The 17,413-nt window shown below is 39.3% G+C and overlaps 3 protein-coding genes across 5 annotated transcripts; 2 read left to right on the top strand and 1 right to left on the bottom strand.

The window, feature by feature from the left end:
• Positions 1–69: 69 nt before the first annotated feature.
• Positions 70–5,062, top strand: rad21l1 (RAD21 cohesin complex component like 1). 2 transcript variants are annotated; one of them, XM_024293689.2, is made up of 14 exons: positions 70–312; positions 585–734; positions 803–932; positions 2,159–2,258; positions 2,386–2,489; positions 2,630–2,743; positions 2,944–3,042; positions 3,118–3,273; positions 3,358–3,587; positions 3,660–3,741; positions 3,808–3,944; positions 4,010–4,120; positions 4,280–4,354; positions 4,478–5,062. In XM_024293689.2, the coding sequence occupies exons 2-14, from the start codon at positions 591–593 to the stop codon at positions 4,661–4,663; spliced, it is 1,668 nt and encodes a 555-aa protein (XP_024149457.1). In that variant the 5' UTR covers positions 70–312; positions 585–590; the 3' UTR covers positions 4,664–5,062. The 2 variants fall into 2 exon arrangements, with proteins under 2 accessions (XP_024149457.1, XP_024149456.1); XM_024293688.2 differs by having other exon boundaries at positions 75–312; positions 4,475–5,062.
• Positions 5,063–5,860: 798 nt separating this feature from the next.
• LOC112159230 (syntaphilin) lies at positions 5,861–13,038 on the top strand. 2 transcript variants are annotated; one of them, XM_024293171.2, is made up of 5 exons: positions 5,861–6,244; positions 9,010–9,115; positions 9,200–9,331; positions 9,593–9,742; positions 11,239–13,038. In XM_024293171.2, the coding sequence occupies exons 2-5, from the start codon at positions 9,072–9,074 to the stop codon at positions 12,392–12,394; spliced, it is 1,482 nt and encodes a 493-aa protein (XP_024148939.1). In that variant the 5' UTR covers positions 5,861–6,244; positions 9,010–9,071; the 3' UTR covers positions 12,395–13,038. The 2 variants fall into 2 exon arrangements, with proteins under 2 accessions (XP_024148939.1, XP_024148938.1); XM_024293170.2 differs by having other exon boundaries at positions 5,862–6,175.
• On the bottom strand, positions 12,780–16,656 carry LOC112159231 (peptidyl-prolyl cis-trans isomerase FKBP1A). Its single transcript, XM_024293172.2, has 5 exons — positions 16,410–16,656; positions 16,258–16,305; positions 15,235–15,347; positions 14,071–14,243; positions 12,780–13,855 (listed from the first exon to the last, which is right to left on the bottom strand). The coding sequence occupies exons 1-4, from the start codon at positions 16,444–16,446 to the stop codon at positions 14,112–14,114; spliced, it is 330 nt and encodes a 109-aa protein (XP_024148940.1). The 5' UTR covers positions 16,447–16,656; the 3' UTR covers positions 12,780–13,855; positions 14,071–14,111.
• Positions 16,657–17,413: the final 757 nt, after the last annotated feature.

Below are 17,413 nucleotides of genomic sequence, written 5' to 3'. Positions count from 1 at the left end.
CTGACGGCATTAGTTCTTCAGTAATCCAATTAGAAAGTTTGTAGGTGTAGACTAGCTAATTCATATTCAAATATTTTTATTTGTTTTAACGTGTATTAAAATGTATTCAAACATAAATATTTAACGATAGAATTCTTTCGTTCGTGTAATTAGTCTAGAAATTGCTTCAGAAAAGTCAGGCTAAAAATGTCCCGAGCGCAGTCGCCATTTTTACCTTGACAGCGGAAGTCTTCTTCTCTGAGGGCTCGCGGAAATGTGCGCGTTACGGCTGAGGAAAAAAGGCGGGGAATTTGAAGTTAAGGAAAGCTACTGGTGAGTTGAGCTATTTCTGTACCAGGTTAAACTAAGAAATGTGTTTAATTTTGGTTTTATTTGCTAGTTATGCGTGTATTATTATTTTTGTTCGGGAATAATTGACTAACTTGCGAGTTTGTCGTTTTCGTAAAACTGTCTGTTGACAATTTTTGGTTTTAGCCCTGACGTAGCTCCGGGAAAATGTTTTTTTTTTTTTTTTTTTTTTNNTATGGGAAACTAACTAGTAGTGAACACATGACGTAAAAAAAACATTGAATGTGTGTTTATAGGTGACCATGTTCTACACGCAGCTGTTTACGTCCAAAAGAGGCTCTCTGGCTAAAATCTGGCTGGCTGCGCACTGGGAGAGAAAGCTCACCAAGCCTCATGTGTTTGAATGCAATCTGGAAGTAACCGTGAGGGAAATCCTTTCCCCAAAGGTAAATACATTCAGAAAATCATCACCTTGGGGGACTTTGATGCTGATGTTTGTGTGTGATGCTTGAAGATGAAGGTTGGTTTACGGACTTCCGGTCATCTGCTCATCGGTCTGGTCAGAATTTACTCCAGAAAGGCAAAGTATCTCCTGGCTGACTGTACTATTGCCCTGGGGAAAATCAGCACTTCCTTCAGGCCAGGTAAGTGTCTTGATTTTTGCTAGTATTTTTTTTGTTTCTTCTATTAAGATTTTTTGTGTGTTAAAAGTAATTCAGTTGTTCTTGAATATTAATTTGTCATAGATGTAGTACAAACAACTCCTTCAGTCAACAAATAACTTTATTTTAGTTAAATTAATTGGCAGGCTTCATATTAAATAAACAACCATTCAAAAACTGAATTGTACCTATTAAACAGCTGCTTGTTGGTTTTGATACATTAAATTAGAGGATCTTTTTTCCTAAATATGATCAAATCCTAAAGTGGAAATGTTAAAGGAATTTCAAAATACAGCTTAGCATTCAACTTGGTAAATATAGTTCATTTTTTCCAGATGTTTTTGTAGCTTTTTGTTTGTTTTTTAATCATGATGGATGATGTACATAAAGAAAAAGAAAGTGACTATTCGCACGTAATTTTCTAAATATGTAAGGCCGGCGTTGAACTCTTTTCTTGGCCGCACGGACCCGGAGGAAGGTTAGATTAATACGTGCGACCAACAATAACATTTAGCTTTGAAGGCACTTAAAATATGTGCGGGCAATGTGTAAATGACATGAAGTTCCATCAGTTTTTGGTCGCTCGTACATGCGTGCAAATAACATCAGAAAAGATCCATTTAAGGACCTATATCATGCTATTGTTAAGCCTTTCAGAGTAAATTATAACCATACATATGATAACATATTACTTTGGGAGCACTAAAGAACATGTACAGAGTGGATGTATAGCACATATCTTGACCATCATTCGCTTTAAATTAACTCAAAATAAAGACAATTAAGATAATAGTTTATTAAACTTCTAATGAATTTTGCAGCTCATTAGTTTCTGGTATTAAAACAAGATTAAATCAAATGAGGTTGGAATCTGAAACAAGGGACTATTTTTCACAAAAAAATATTTTTTTGGTCTCACTGACTCAACTATAAAAAAGTGAATTTAGTGCAATTTTTTTAACTTTACTACACTGAGTCCTAAAAAAACATTATATTTTGATTTAGGCTAAAACCGTTATCACAAATCAAAGATGATTGGAAAACTAAAAATGCAATTTCATTGTACGGAATACCCACCAGAGGGCGACATAGTCAGAGTTTTTAGGGCTCTTCTTTTCAGTTAAATCCTGAGGGATGGAAGCAGCAGAGTAGTTCATAGAAACAGTTCCTCGTGGTTAAAATAATTCGTTGCATTCTTACCATCCCAGATCAGACAGATATGTGCGTGGGGCGGCTGGAGGCCAGAGTCAAAGAAATCACCTTGACTGAGGACTTCACTGCCTTTGATGTTGAACTGCCACACCCCTGGTAGTATTATTCTTTTTATACTAACAAATGCTAACTCTGAAATTCTCTGTGGTCTTTCATTCAAATGATGTTGTTATGTTAAAAATAGTAATGGGGAATGAGTACGATTTCTGTTTTCTTTTGCCAGCGACATCGATATAGTGGAAGATTTTTCATTAAACCAATGTCGATCAGAGGAAATCACTCTGAAAGAGGATTTTGGAAACAACTTTTTGACATTGGCAGACATTGGTAAGAGTCAGACCTATTGATTCATTTAATCATTGATATAGTTCAGATATTCAGCTCTCATTTAGATATGTCTTTTGTTTTTTTTTCCTTCTGATTATTGTACATAAAATTCTTTTTTTCTTCATCTCTTCTTCTTTCAGGTATTGGTAGTGACTCTATGGTCCCATCAAACACTGTGCTGGACAGAAGCTTTGAAGCCTTTGCACACCATGATGATGCATTTGGAGATGAGGACAAAGGATTAGACCTTCTTGGTAATCTTTGTTGAATTTAAAGAATTTATTTTTGACCCCCAAAAAGATTTGCATAAATGTTATGGTTCTGTTATGTTCAGCATCAGTCTGCAACTGTTAGACTGTCAATCACACTTTAACACAGATTAAAGTTCTCTGAATCCTCAGACACACGCTTTCCCTTATTGTTAAATAATTTGTCCCTTTTTTTCTCCGTATAGACTTCCTGGGAATGTCCAGTGAGCCCACAGACCTCATGGAGGAGCTGACACAACAAACTCCTGAGAGTCCGTCTCCAAATGAGCTCCAGAATCAAAGCGGTGATGTGATTTTAGAGCATAACGTGTCATCGTGTCCATTCAGAAACATGACGTTTGTTCTTCTGTCGTCTTCAGCCGCTCCTGAAGGAGATCTCATGGAGGCGGAGACTCCTACACCAAATCAGAACACGCCGCTCGCTGACATGGAGGCGGAGACTCCTACACCACATCAGAGCACGCTGCTCGCTGACATGGAGGTTGCGTTCGCCCTGGAACCTGTGGCCATGACTCGTAAACATCATTTAGTTGCTTCCTAAGTTGATGGGAGGAGCCTTTTCTATATCATTCTTTGATCCCTCTGCTATTTGTTTTTAGCAAACTCAGAAAAGAGAGTTGGGAAGAGAAAACGCAAGTTACTGGTGGACCAGGCCAAAGATTTGAGCAACAACTTCATCAGAAAGCAGCTGTCGGACTTCTCTGACCTGGTGGCTGCTTTGGACATGGCCCCGCCCACCGTCCAGCTCATGTACTGGAAGGAGAGCGGATCCGTCAACAAACTCTTCTCCCAGCCGTGCTCCGCTGTGCTCGGTCCACAAATAAACCAAGTGAGCGCCCCACCAAACGGTTCCGGTATGGTTTAGGCTCTAACTGATGTGTAAACGCTGCTGTCTTTGCAGCTCTTTGTTAAAAACTCCCTCAACCAGAGTTACTCCAAGCCACGAGGAGAGGTGGAGGAGATGCGCCAAGACGGAGAAAAAAGTCAGTTAAAAACTTCACTCTGAATTGTTCAATGCGATAGTTTGATCCGATTTTTCCGCACCACAGTTCAGAGTGACCGCAGCAGCCTCAGCTCGGACAACAGTGTCAGAGATTCATGGATCAACCCGGATAACACTCGCACTGAGCTGACTCCTCTCCACGACACAAACCACAACCAGGAGGGTCACTCGGAGCTGCTGCACGTGAGTGCTGGACGGCAGCGTTCACGTGTTCAAACAACAACACTAAAGCTGTCTGTCTCCATCAGGACCGGAACCTGTCGGAGTTGACTCATCTGGACCTCCCGTCTGAGGACTCCATGTTTGTCCATCCGTCTCATGTGGAGCAGGAGAGTCAGTCAACTTCCCTCCTCTCTCAGGTTCTCATCCGCTCACACATCCTCTGCAATTCAGCCTAAAAATACCCGGATAAGCTTTAATAACGTCATGCAGATGGCAGGTTTTTTTTGGTCTTCTGTTCTGCTTTGACAGAACGCCCAGAAACAGAAATATTCCCCTTTTTTTCCCTCTTCTTTCAGTCAATGCTGAGCAGCCAGGACTTTGAGGAAAAGAGGATCACCAAGAGAGCACAGAAGCTCCTTTACGCCCTCAAAGTAAGCTTCTAAAAATACACCTGCAGATATATTCGTGCTCCACAAAGTCAGAGCAGAGGAAAAAAAAAACACACTTATGGATGAAAATAAACCCAATCGGGGATTAAACTTTGTCCACAGCAGAGTCAGAGCGGCAGTGACCCCACCTTCAGCCTGAGGTCCCTCTGTGAAGGAAGCACCCGTGCTCAGGCTGCAGCCATCTTCTTCTCCTTCTTAGTCCTGAGAAAGCAGCACGCCCTCCACCTGCACCAGAGCGCCCCATATAAGGACGTCCTCGCCACGCCTGGACCCACATATCACAGTCTGTGAAATTCTCCTTAAAAGTCCCCATAGATGTCTGTTAATGACATGAGTTTGTTACAAAAACCTCTTTACCAACACTTCTGATGTATTTCTCAACTCAGAATATTTTAGAAAGCTAAAAAATGTTATTTATTTTTTTAATTGTGTTTGAAAGCGTCCAGCAGCTGTTCATCTCTGCATGTTCAGTGAATGTTTTGAACCGTTTCAGTCCCTGCGTTTCCTGTCCGCTTCACTTCAAAGATGAAGTCAAAATTTATTACAAGAAAGCTTTTCAGAACCGCACTAGTTTAAAGCAAAAACTCACATAAATTGTAAATATTTCTTATATTCAATATAGCATATCCATGCTGTTATATAAATGTTTATGTTTATATAAATAAATAAAAATTGTCCTAATTGTGTGAATGTTAGTAATTCCTTTTTCACACTGTAGTGATTCTCCTGATCTTTTCCATGCGTTTTTTGGCACAAAAACTTAATCTGGTTCAGAACATCACTGCTGTTACTTTTGGTATTCATAAACTTTATAGTTTTTGAAATATTAAGCAAAATATGGCCCAAAGGAAATGAATGAGAAAGTTTTCAAATGTAAAAATTTTAAGTAGATTATCAATAATCTTTTAAATATATTCATGGGCTATGTTTTTATCTTTTATAATAATTTTCAAAAAAATGAAGAGTTTATTTCAACAATATGCCATCGTTTTTGGGCTAATTTGTTATCTACTGGGGGGGGGGGGGTAGACTAATTTAGAGTTTAACTTCTATTTTAGCAACATGCTAACATTTTTGACTAATTTAGTTCGCTGAGGATTTTAGGCTACTTTGGAGTTTAGCTTGTATTTAAGCAATGTACTAGCTTTTTAGGACTAATTTGGAGTTTGTTTAAGCAACATACTAAATCTTTTTGCAAAATTAGCATGTATTAAACAGTTTTACAACATTTCTTTTTTTAATTTGGGTCAACTTCAGTGCTCTTTCCATCTTTTATAGCAAATTTAACATTTTCCAAATATCTTTTGCATTTACAGCAAATCCCATCAGGTATTAAAGTAAATTTCGTCACTATTTTCAGCTAAAATCATTCACATTATTGCAGGTAAAGCAACTTTTCTGTTTTTTCTATTGATTGTTGCTATCATCAGCTCCTAAAGCGGAAAGTGTTCAGAGATTTAAGGAAGACACATTTATTTTGAAAAGCTTCGGTCAGGAAGACCTGCTCTTTCAGCAGCACGTCAGTCCTGAACCGCCTGCCGGTGTTGCGGGATTGATTTCTGGGGCTCTGGAGTTTCCAGCCTGGTGTCCTGCGGATGGGGCGCTTCGATTCCCCCCTCTGTCACTTTAAGAATCCGCGCTGCAGCAGACGCAGTTGCCTCATTTCATCTCGGGGCTCCGTGGCTGCAGGATGGACTCTCATCAGCACCGCCAGCGTCTCTTCTTCCTTCTGCCTCCCGGGACCATCAAGTCAGGCAGGAACCGAGGCTCCCCCAGCGCGCGCGGCGTCCCGCTGCCCCCCCGGTACGGCCGCTGCCGCAGCGTTGGGTTTGTTTGTCCCGGCTTGCATGTAGGACACAGCTGGTGCTGAATGTGGGTTTTGGTTTGATTTATTTATTTATTTTTCTGGTCATGTCATGGTTGAGTTCCGTTCAGCGTGTGACTTTTCCGCGTGCCGCCCCACAAAGCGCGCGCGCGCCTGTTTTCCCTCCGATCAGTGAAGGACGATCGAGGCTCTCCCGCCGCGCGGCATCTTCATCCGCAGGTGGCACGCGGGTCTCCTCTTCCTCCCTCTGCCTCCACTCAATAATTACGTAAGATGGTTGCGTATTTCTCACCAGCATCTTCCACTTGTTGCACGCGGATGATGATGAAGAGGAGGAGGAGGAGGAGGTGATCTGCCTCCTCGTCCTAGAAATTATATATAGGATGAAATGAGATGAGAGTTATGGAGTCCACAGATTTAAGCTCTGTTAGATAAGCTATGCAGGATTACTCTTTACTTTAACTGTGTCATCCATAATAGAGAGCTTTTTATGGAAAATATCAGGACTTTTATGTCATAGTTCATCATTTTATGTGTATTTTTTTACAAGAATAACTGTAAATTACATTTATCTTCAAAGAGAAAGTTGCTAACTTTAAATTTTAGTCATTGTTTAAAGAAAAAACTCCAACAGACTCAACATTTTTCATTACTATTTTAGTCAAAATTATCTTTTATTTGTGTGTTTTTTATTTTTATTTTTGAACGATGAACACACTTTGAATAGACTGGGATTGTCTGTTTTTTTTTTTTTTAGGGACCCAAATGTGGCAGAAACTTAAATATTCAATCAACAACCAAAACCTCGTTTGATTTCATACAACACGCTTTAGAGTAACACAAACATGACTGATGGTCACGAAACTATGAAGGGCAGCCAAACCACAAACTGGAGGATAAAAAATACATAAATAAACATCTTACACAGCTCCAAGCAGTATAAAAACAAATATAATTGGTGGTAACAGAAACATCCATCTATAAATGTGGTTTTTAGTGTTGAATTAGTGAAATTGAACATTTTCTGATCCTCTTTAAATCAGGATGGCGAACTGTCCCACCCAAACATTTAAACTAAGAATGTACTGAATATTTTTTTCTCTTTTTTGCACTTCAAAATAATAACAATAGTTTATTGTTCATGCCATTTTACAAAGAAACACAAGTTAGCCCATTTTTAGGCTTGAACAATGGGAACAAGATGAATAAAAATCTTATATAATCTGTTTTTTACATCAGCACAAAGCAACATTAATAACAACAAATCTTTCAAAACTTAATATTTCTACATTTCTATCCTCTCCAAATACCATCTCAGTCTCCAGCTAACTTTTGTGTTTGTTTTAGTTAATTTCTCAGCTTGTATTTTTCTAATATCCCATCTTTAAACATTATTTGAATATAACTATGTTTGTAGCTTCTTTCAATATAGAGTCCAGTGATTTCTATAGATTGATTACATAAACTGATGTGTCTGTCTCAAAGTTGTGCGTGCAAATAGGACTTTAAATTATATTTCATCCTCAAAATCAAACATTTAAGTGATTTAATTATTGTTTTGAAGAATTTAAATAACATGATATTCCTGGAGGCCTTTTAAATCCATAGAATAATGTTACAATATCTTTTTTACATTTCCTGTACTAATTATTTTATACTAACTATACTATAATCACAGTCTATAATCCAGAAAAAAATATTCAAACTTGTTTGAATATCGAACACATTTTCATCCTCTATCCACATGACTAGAATTGTTTCTTGCTCCTAAAAGATGTTTATATCATGCAGCAGTGGATGCAGTTTATCATTTTTTAAAATCAGATTTTTTTTCAATCAGATGTGGACTATTTTGTTTGATTTCTCTACCACTTTGCAAACAAAGAAAATTAACTTTTTTTAAAAAACACTTCAATAGAGTTTAGAATTCTGTCCTCACTGTTCCTCACATAAAGCAGAAAATTGTTAGAAAACAAATATTATTTAATTCGTCCAACATGGATCATAAATAGTACGGATATAACAATTAATTTTAACTATTTGATTCATAGTTTGTTGTCGCCGGAGTAACATGTAACTGAATTTTCACAAATGAGAAACATTTGTTTAAAGTGCACAACAGTTTCTTATTAAGTAAACCCATTTTTGCACAAAAGTTCAGCAAAAAAAAACCAAACAATTAAAAACGATAGAAGAGAAATGACATGGCAGAGACTTTGAAAACTGAACAAGTGTTTTTTTCTTAAATAACAAGCTGAATTTATTTTAAAACAAGCTTTTATAAAGTTTTTCAGTTTTACAGAGAAAGGAATGCATCCATTTCTTCTAAAAGGTTACTGCAAAACAAGGCATGCTGGGTATGTTTTTCATGTCTCCAGGGTAAAACATTAACTTTCACTGCAATCTGTGGTTGGATTTTTCCAAAGCTGTTCACAGCTTCAAATGTCCACACTTTTTTAGATTAGATTTTTAAATTGTCTGGCGTTTTCTTCTAAAAGTCAGTTCCATCAGCGTTTTAAGGGCTGAAACAAAAGATGATGTGTCGTTCATGTGGAATTGTGGAGTCAGCAGTTGATGTTGGCTTCAGTCATGCTTCTGAGGATGAAGACGACACAGACTGCACTGATGCTGAACTCACTGTCGCTCTTTGTGTCGGGACAGAAGGGACGCTCTGTTTGCTGCTGCCCCCAAACTATTATTTCTGAGGGTCAGATTTGTATCTCCCTCCCAGAGGATGTCACAGTCATCCTTTTGCCGTTCCTTGGATTTATTTAAACATGTTTCTGACACGTTTGCTCTCTGATCGTTGCAGTGGAGTAGCTGTGACAGAACCCAGCATCCCGCTCTAGAGCTGGGACATTGCCCCTCACGTCAATGTCTCTCACTCCCGGTCGAAAACCCGCCTCCAGCCAGCGCAGGTACGCTCGTCTGCCTGTTTCAAAGGTAGAATATCAGACTTCTTGTGGTCAGGTAAATTGGGTGTTGTTGGATGTTTGTCTAAGGCGCTCAGTGGGAACCAGTGGGGTTAGTGGGCGACACGTCCTCAGTGATGCATCCAGCACTCACACCTACCCCAGCCGGGCGAGGGCTCCGGAGGGCAGCCCCACGGCCAGGACGTATCCCAGCACACCCAGGTGAGACCCGTCATCTGCCTAAATTCATTTCTGATTATCCTAAAAAGACAGAAAGCTGAGCAAACCTGCCTGCTGCTGCATTTGTACACAAATGTCAATGTGATGAGTCCTTCCTAAGCATTCACCAGCTGAGACCCAGCTTCTCTTTTAAACGAAACATGCTGATACTCCTTTAGCGACCTCTCAAAGTAGGAATATAGTTGAATCAGTGGCAGAAGACTCTACAGACTGTTTTTGTACTTGACATTTTGTTGATTTTAGGCGTCAAATGAAGCACACAGCCTGCAGCGACAATCATGGAATCAGGCCCCCCAGCGCAGAGCAGTACCTTACCCCCCTGCAGCAAAAAGAGGTGTGTATACGACATCTGCGAGCCAGACTGAGAGAGAATGTGGAACGGCTTCATCACAGGTGATTCTTCTCCTTTTGTCCATTATTCCTTCACAAGAATAAGAAGTATAATAATTATTACTGTAAATACACTATAATGTCCTATTTTATTGACACAAATGAGAAAAATAGAGACAGATATTTTGTAAATGTATCTTAGTTTTTCAACAGCAGTTCAGCTACAAGCAGTAAAATCATCAGCTGCCACAGAAATTAAGGAGGAAAGCAGCAAACGACAATCTTTTTAGAAGTTAAAAAGGAACATGGCAGCACGGCCGTTCTTACACTGTGAAAATTAAATTTTGGATTAATTAGCAAAACTTCTGCAATGTGTTACATTTAAAATATTATTTTTTATGAATTTAAATGTGTAATTTGAGTAAACCATAAACTCAAAATTGTAATTAGATGAAAAGTACTGATTTTAAATGCAAAAAATTACAGAATTTCTGTTAGCTGATCTAATGTTTCACTTTTTTCAGTGTAAGTAAACCTCTAAAAAATCTGGTCAGATTCACATTTGGTAAATTTAGCATTTCTTTTAGGTAAAAAAATGTAAATATTTCTATATCTATAATAATGCTCGATAAGATAAAGAAAAAAATCAATAAATTTGTATCCAACACATTTTGCTCCTCTATCTACAAGAACCTGAATTGGCAGCAGCAGGGTTAGTAATCATTGAATTCCCTGGTGAGATTCCTAAGTGTGTCTGTGGTGCTGTTTAGATAAAAAAAAAACTTCTTCAATTTATTTGTATTTTTCCTATTAAAGATAGTCGAATTGTTTCTTGTAACTAAAAAAATCAAGCAGCAGTGGATGCAGTTTATTATTCTGTTTTTTTAAACAGATATGGACTTTTTTATTTGTTTGCTCTACAGCTTTGAAAACAAAATTTACTATAATATTGAACTTGCTAAAAAAAAAAAATGCTGATACTTGTTTGATCCTTGTATTTATCTGTAAATAAAGCAGAAAGCCAGCAACAAGAACGCCTGTGTTCAACAGGTGCAAGATGAACCATAAGAATTAGTACTTTCCGAGAAAATACAAGTACTGATAGTATAACTGTGTATGCAATTAGAGAAGTTGTAGCTCAGTGATTTGAACAGCCAGCTACCATTAAGTTATTCAGATGTTCAAACTTGAAGTTTGACCGATTTTGACATTTGATCAAACACCAACACTGACTTCAACTGGGAAAAGTTTGGCTTCATATAGAAGTATCTGCTTTATGATTACACCTAAAAACTTAATAGTTAGTGACAGGAACTTGTAAGTCTGTGCATAAATGAGATTCAATTCACTTGGATTGTCAGTAAAAATTTGCCTGCTGAGGTCAAGTTTTTGCTCAAAGAATGCTATTGTTTTCTTTTTTTTGTGGAATATTTCACAAGCTTTATAAGTACAAACATTTTTTCTCTAAAATGTTTGAAATTAAGGTGGAATTATTGTGTATAATAACTACTCTAGAGTTAATCTATGCATCATTAATTTACTTTTCGTCCTTTTTTTAGGGACTATGAAATTGAAGAACTGAGGACGCAGCTGTATAAGATGCAGGAGGACTGGATTGAGGAGGAATGTCACCGCGTGGAGGCCCAGTTAGCTCTCAAAGAGGCTCGGAAGGAGATCCAGCACCTCCAGGAGGTGGTTGAGTCAGTGCGGTCCAATCTGGGCATCAGAGAAAAAGACCAACACGACCACAAGCCATACCTCGGACTGCAGGGAGCCCGTCCGGGGGGGCGGTCCCGCTCCTGCGGGTGTTCTCCGGCCAGCACGCTGAGCCGCAGCGCCGCCTGCGGGCGACAGAGCACCGAAGCACTGCAGCTGGAGCGCAGCTCTAACGCTCCAGAGCCCGCCGGACCATCTCACCCCGCGGGGCAAACCCACCTGCTCCTGGAGGCGGCTCTGCTGTCGGACCAGCTGCCACCGCAGACCTGCGACGTTCGGGGCCCGTCGGCGGGGCCGTGCTCGTCCAACCATGACAGGGTGTGCGGTGGAGGCGGCGTGCTGTCGCACTCCTGCCACACGCTCAGCAGCAGCTGCTTGTGTAGTGGGCGCTCGTACCTCCCTCACCATCACTTGTTCCTTCACCTGCCTCAAGAGGAGGTCCCAGCTAGAGCGCCGACCGCTGCGGCCCCCACGCCAACTCCCACCAACCCCATCCCCGTTCCTGTGGTTGAGCGGAAGCCCGAGGTCCGCTCACAGGCCTGCAGCCCCACCATGACCTGGCTGCAGGAGGAGAGCGGCGTGCAGGAGCTGAGCGTCATTTCTTTAGCTCCAGCAGACAGCCCCCCCTCAGAGCCCACTTTACCTGCGGCGCCCCCGCCCGAGCACCCCACCCAGAAGTTACCAGCACAACCCCAAACCTCTCAGCCCCAACCTGCAGGCCAAGGGGTCCCCACCCTGGACGAGGACGCGGCGGACGAGGACGACCCCCCGCCGCCGTTGTGCCACTGGAGCCGTTACTTCCTGGTAGATCTCATGGCTTTGGCGATGCCTGTGGTCCCAACTGTGGCGTGGCTGTGCAGGGGGGCGCCACAGGAAGTCATGCCTGTGTATCATATCGGGTCGCTGCTGAGAGGCTGCTGCGCCGTCGCCCTTCACTCACTCCGCCAGCAGGGTGCAGGGAGGGGGCGCAGGCCTGCCAGCATGAACGGAACCACCTAGACCAACTTCAGCTGATCCGAACATCCCGTCATTTGGATTCTGTTAACTTTAGTACAAAGAATGAATTTAGTCGTTTGATTTCTCAAATCTGCTCCTGCCTGACCTCCTTTTCTTACGCGATTTGCATGTAACACACTCGGTTTGGGTTCTCCTGCTTGCATCATCGAGCCCAATGTTGCTTTTAATGATGGAACATCAAAGATTTGCTGCTTATGCTACAAAAATTAAACATTTCCTAACATGAGCATTTTGACTTAAAAACAGAACATGATGATATTAAGGGAAAAAAATATTTTTGAGGAATTTTCACAGTCGGACCCGAGCATGTTCATCTGATCTCAAACTCAGGAGCCAAAACCAAGAATAAAATTCAGAAGCCTCCAAGTTTGTGTTATACTGTTTATTTACATCATAGAGATCCAAAACTTGAGTTTAAGGCTGAACATTTGGTAAGTAAACACGTGAATGTATGAGGAAAATAAGCATGTTGGTAAAGGGAGTCGATGTATTTTGTTTCCCCCCATCAGGCTATAGATTTGTGCAAAGCTTTAAGTAAAAGCTGACTCTCTTTTGTGCGTCAGCGTTCAGAAATGTTATGTAACAGATGTCGAAACTGCAATAAAAGTACATGCCTTAGCACTGAACAGCAGGCTGCTGCTTTATGGAGCTGTCTAGACATTTTTAAACATGAGGACATTTGAAAATATAACAAAATAACTTTAAAAATGTGGTTTTAAGTTTGGCCTTTAGGCTTGAAGTGACAATTTCTATCGTATTTTCAATTTCTTTAGTTATTTCTAACATCATAAAACAATTGGGAATATCAAAAAACACCCTGTTTCTTGTTAGAAAATTTACAATTCATTGTAAATTATTGTGTAAAATCACTAAACACTTGAAATGTATTGTGAGAACTTTTAAAAAGTAAAATCCAGAAAATAAAAAAATGGATTTGGTGTAATAATAACACTAATTAAAACATGCTGCTGTAGAATGAAACTTATGAAAGACCAGCAGCATTTTTCCACACTAACAAGCATTAATAAAGGTTATTTATGAAAGAAAAACAGGAAATTACACCTAATTCTGGACTATCTATTACCAGCAATCGGAACAACATAATATAAAGGCAGGAATGAGACGCTCATCACTGAAAGTTATCTAAGAAATTATACTTATAGCAGAAGCTTGAAAGGTAAAAATATAAAAAAAAAAAAAAAAAATCCCTGTTCATGTTCAAAAACAATAAAAAAATAAGTAATAACACAAATCCACTGGGATGGCCTAATGACTTAGAATTAGCTTACAGTTTCCACCAAAACAGAAATAAGAGGAATAAAGTTTTACAGCAAATGACATATTACACTTTGTGAAATCATAAACATGAAGTCCTATGCAGGAATCAGAACCAGCTGTCAGCCGTGGGCGTTTTGTTACCGTGTTCCCGAGAAAGGACTCGACCTGCACAGAAGAAAATAACAGACACTGAGGAGCTATTATATAAATGTGAAAGGAATTCATCATAATTCATGTTTGGTGCACTTCCAAAATATACAAGTGAATGAGCCAAACAATAAATAAAAAAATAGTGATGACGGCTAATTGGACTTTAATTTTAACTTGATACTTAAAATGTGACACATTAAGAGAGAGTGACTATTTTTTTATGTTCTTACCCTGAAAATCTGAGAGAAGTTAAACAACCAAGTTGCAAGTTTCAGGCTTCGAGAGCAATCAGCTCCACATCAAAGGTCAGAGTGGCATTTGGTGGGATGACTCCGGGGTGACCTTTACTGCCATAGGCGTAGTCCGGCGAGCAGATAAGCTTCGCTCGCTGACCCACACTCATCTGTGGACAACAGCAAAGATTTCACATCAAATTAAACCACATTTTCTGTAGGTAAAGAACACAAAAACACACAAGTTTCCACAATTCTAAACAGACAAAGAGAAAATATGTAAAGTAATCATTCATAATGAGGCAAATGGAGGTGCTATTTTTTTAGTGGAGCAGTAACTCAAACAAGACAGGAATAAAAAGAGGCAGAGGAAAACCCTGACATGCCAAAATAATGACTTTTAAGAGACATGTTTGTTTTTAGGAAATGTAACTGAAATCCTGCACAATAACCTTGATATACAGTGTGCTCCAAATTATTATGTCAATAGTATTCAAGTGTCTGAGTTTCTGACTGACCACTTTCTTTATTGGTTCAAAAAGAAGAACCGTACTTCCCAAAACAAAATCATAACAATGCACCATCTCATGCTGCAGCAATACATCTGCATCATTGCTATGGGCATAAAAGGAGATATATTGATGGTGTGGCCCCCATCCTCCAGACTTCAACCCCATTGAGAACCTTTGGGGTCAGTTCACATCCAAACAGCAGCTCTGGGAGAATTTTCTGACATAGAAACTCAAGCAGAAACTCTCCAAAAGTTCCCAAGTTCTAAAGAAGCAAGAATTGAGAAGCTGATGCTAAAATAAGGGGTTCTATGTTCAAATATAACTCGACCCATGAAGATGTTTTTGATTGGAAAAGCTTTAGATTTCAGTAAATATGACCTTCTAATGCAGCAAATTCAACAAATGACCATTTTCATTTTCTTTAGAGTCCATCAAATGTTGTGGAACTCTTGTGGGTCATTGGTGATTTCTGTTGTCAGTAAATTCTAGAGCTCCACGATCATTTAGTGCTTGATGCGTCACCTCTGGTAGCCAGGATGGAGGAAATAGAACTGCTAGCACCTGTCCTGTATTTCGGTGCTGTTATCATTCATCCCAATAAATGCTCGGAGTAAAGTCATCCCTCCTTAGGTAAAAATGTGGTTGTTACCTGAGCTACTCCTTCCTCCCAGCCGCGAATAACTTCCTGGTTGCCGATCTTAAATTTGAAGGGTTTCCCCCGAGATCTGGAGGAGTCAAACACCTTCCCATCTGCCAGAGTTCCTGCGAAACACAAACGTTGAGACGTGATCAGTTTGTGGGATACAAATTAAAACGGAGAGTCTTTGAATGTTCCAAGTAAGTCATACATTTCAGAATACTTTATACAGGGGGAATTACATTTACTACAGAGCTCCTATCACTACATTTCTACACAGAAAGCTATTTAAAATAGTGTTTCTTTGCTGCATTTAAACAGATGGGAATAGTTTGATTCTAGGCACACTATCAACAGGCATACCAGTGGTTGTAAAGACCTCCCCTGTCCCACTTGCTGCTGGTTTAGGTGATCCCAGACTGTGATTGACTAAACACACCTGATCCATACAATTAGCAGCAACTAGTGGAGAGCTAGCTGCAAAAACAAGCTAGGCTGCAGATCGGAGACCACTACTTCCGCCTATTTCAAAGAACATTTACACAAATATACTACATGAAAACAACCCGTCATGTTCCTGGATTAGATGTATGTGGTTTGACACAGACAAACCATCATTTTTTAAAGTTTATGTTTAAGAAAAATAGCTGTTTTTCTCGTGCCACACTAGTTTTAAAAAGCCACCGGAAGCTGCGGCTAAAGCTAGCCGGTTAGCATAATCGGGCAAGATTAGCCAGCTATAATTCATTCATCTTTTTGGTTATAAATCAAAATGTATTCAATTTAGACCCGAAATGTGCGACAGAAGCGAACAATAAACCGCTATAAGTTGTTTTTATTTGCAGTTGCTGCTTTTAATGACAGGATGAGGACATTAGCCCGGATGCTAGCTTAATTTTTTTTTAGCTTAAATATCCTTAAAACTCAGTCACTTTTTGAAGAAAAACAGTTACTTTCCAGGTCGCGTTGTAAAAATAAGAATCTAATAATTTGTTAAAGAAAATAAAAACATGTAGCCTCTTTAGATGTCCTTACCAACATAATGCACCACGACGCGTTGCCCCTTCTTCGGGAACGTCCGTCCTAATTTGAGAGAAATCGACAAAATAAAGGTTTGCATTGAATGTCTTTCGTTTAGATAATTACCTTGAATTTATACGTTTGTAATTAAAACAAACAGTTCTCACCGTCGCCAGGGGTCAAGGTCTCAATTTCCACTCCCATGTTCTCTCGGTGGTTCTCCTTTACGCTCCAGCAGCAGTCTGCGGAAGGAGGAGGCAGACCCCCGGCCGGCCTGCTGACGACGAGCAGGGGGGGAACAAGTCGCCAACATTTTTATGTTTTAAATTCTAATTTTTATTTTTTTATTTTAGCCCAAATATTTTTTTATAATTTATTCCAGATGCTTTTATTTTTTAAAAGTAGGTGGTCCCCACCCCCACTTTGATTTTCTGAACTATTATAGATTAAAATAAATGGACCTGCAAAAGCATTTAAAACCAGTAAAAATGGGAACACTTTGAACTTTGCAAAGACACGAGACCAAACAGTGTGTTAGAATTCTCTAATAATGTTCAGTTTGTATTATTTTGATGCGGTACGATGGAGCTGAACTTTATGAAACTAAAATGTGCACTGATTTGCCATTAATTCTTATTTATTTACTTATTTCTACATATATTTTATTAACATTTGATTATCTTGCAAGAAATACAAGGAATCTGGAAAATTTCACCTGCACTGTTCAGTACCAGGTATTTATATCTGAGTCGCACTGGTGGAAGTTTTGGCTAAAATTGTCTTGGATCGATTTTAGGTCAGTGATTCGGATCATTCAAACTGGATCAAGTTTGACTATGAAATGCATCGTCAACCACAAATTATGATCTGAATAGATTTAAAAATAAACACAAATCTGACAAATTCTTTGCATTATTCCCGAACAACACACTCATGATATCCCCCATACATTATTACCTTAAAATAATACTTAATTTTGAAGCATTTATAAATCATATTTTGAAGTTTGGATGATTACATTCAGGTAAACATGCAATAGGTTGCATTGATTGGAGCAAATAAACTGATTTGTCATTCACTGATTCTACAAGTGATTCCAGTTTAAAAGATAATTTTGGTCTGAAATGTTCATCATAGATATATTTCAACTGTGAGACAAAAATGTTGAAAA

The sequence above is a fragment of the Oryzias melastigma genome, linkage group LG7 (assembly GCF_002922805.2).
Source record: "Oryzias melastigma strain HK-1 linkage group LG7, ASM292280v2, whole genome shotgun sequence".
Classification (NCBI taxonomy): domain Eukaryota; kingdom Metazoa; phylum Chordata; class Actinopteri; order Beloniformes; family Adrianichthyidae; genus Oryzias; species Oryzias melastigma.
Note: the sequence above shows the minus strand (reverse complement) of the source record. Positions and strands in the feature narration are given on the sequence as shown.

Excerpts from the sequence above, each read along its gene's own strand:
- rad21l1 (XM_024293688.2), top strand. The coding sequence starts at position 591 with ATGTTCTACACGCAGCTGTTTACGTCCAAAAGAGGCTCTCTGGCTAAA. Across the intron at positions 2,744-2,943 it reads CAAAGGATTAGACCTTCTTG|ACTTCCTGGGAATGTCCAGT; the intron begins GTAATCTTTGTT and ends TTCTCCGTATAG. Across the intron at positions 3,588-3,659 it reads TCGGTCCACAAATAAACCAA|CTCTTTGTTAAAAACTCCCT; the intron begins GTGAGCGCCCCA and ends CTGTCTTTGCAG.
- LOC112159230 (XM_024293171.2), top strand. The coding sequence starts at position 9,072 with ATGTCTCTCACTCCCGGTCGAAAACCCGCCTCCAGCCAGCGCAG. Across the intron at positions 9,116-9,199 it reads CCCGCCTCCAGCCAGCGCAG|GCGCTCAGTGGGAACCAGTG; the intron begins GTACGCTCGTCT and ends TGTTTGTCTAAG. Across the intron at positions 9,332-9,592 it reads ACGTATCCCAGCACACCCAG|GCGTCAAATGAAGCACACAG; the intron begins GTGAGACCCGTC and ends TGTTGATTTTAG.
- LOC112159231 (XM_024293172.2), bottom strand. The coding sequence starts at position 16,446 with ATGGGAGTGGAAATTGAGACCTTGACCCCTGGCGACG. Across the intron at positions 16,306-16,409 it reads GACCTTGACCCCTGGCGACG|GACGGACGTTCCCGAAGAAG; the intron begins GTGAGAACTGTT and ends CTCTCAAATTAG. Across the intron at positions 14,244-15,234 it reads GGGAGGAAGGAGTAGCTCAG|ATGAGTGTGGGTCAGCGAGC; the intron begins GTAACAACCACA and ends TGTTGTCCACAG.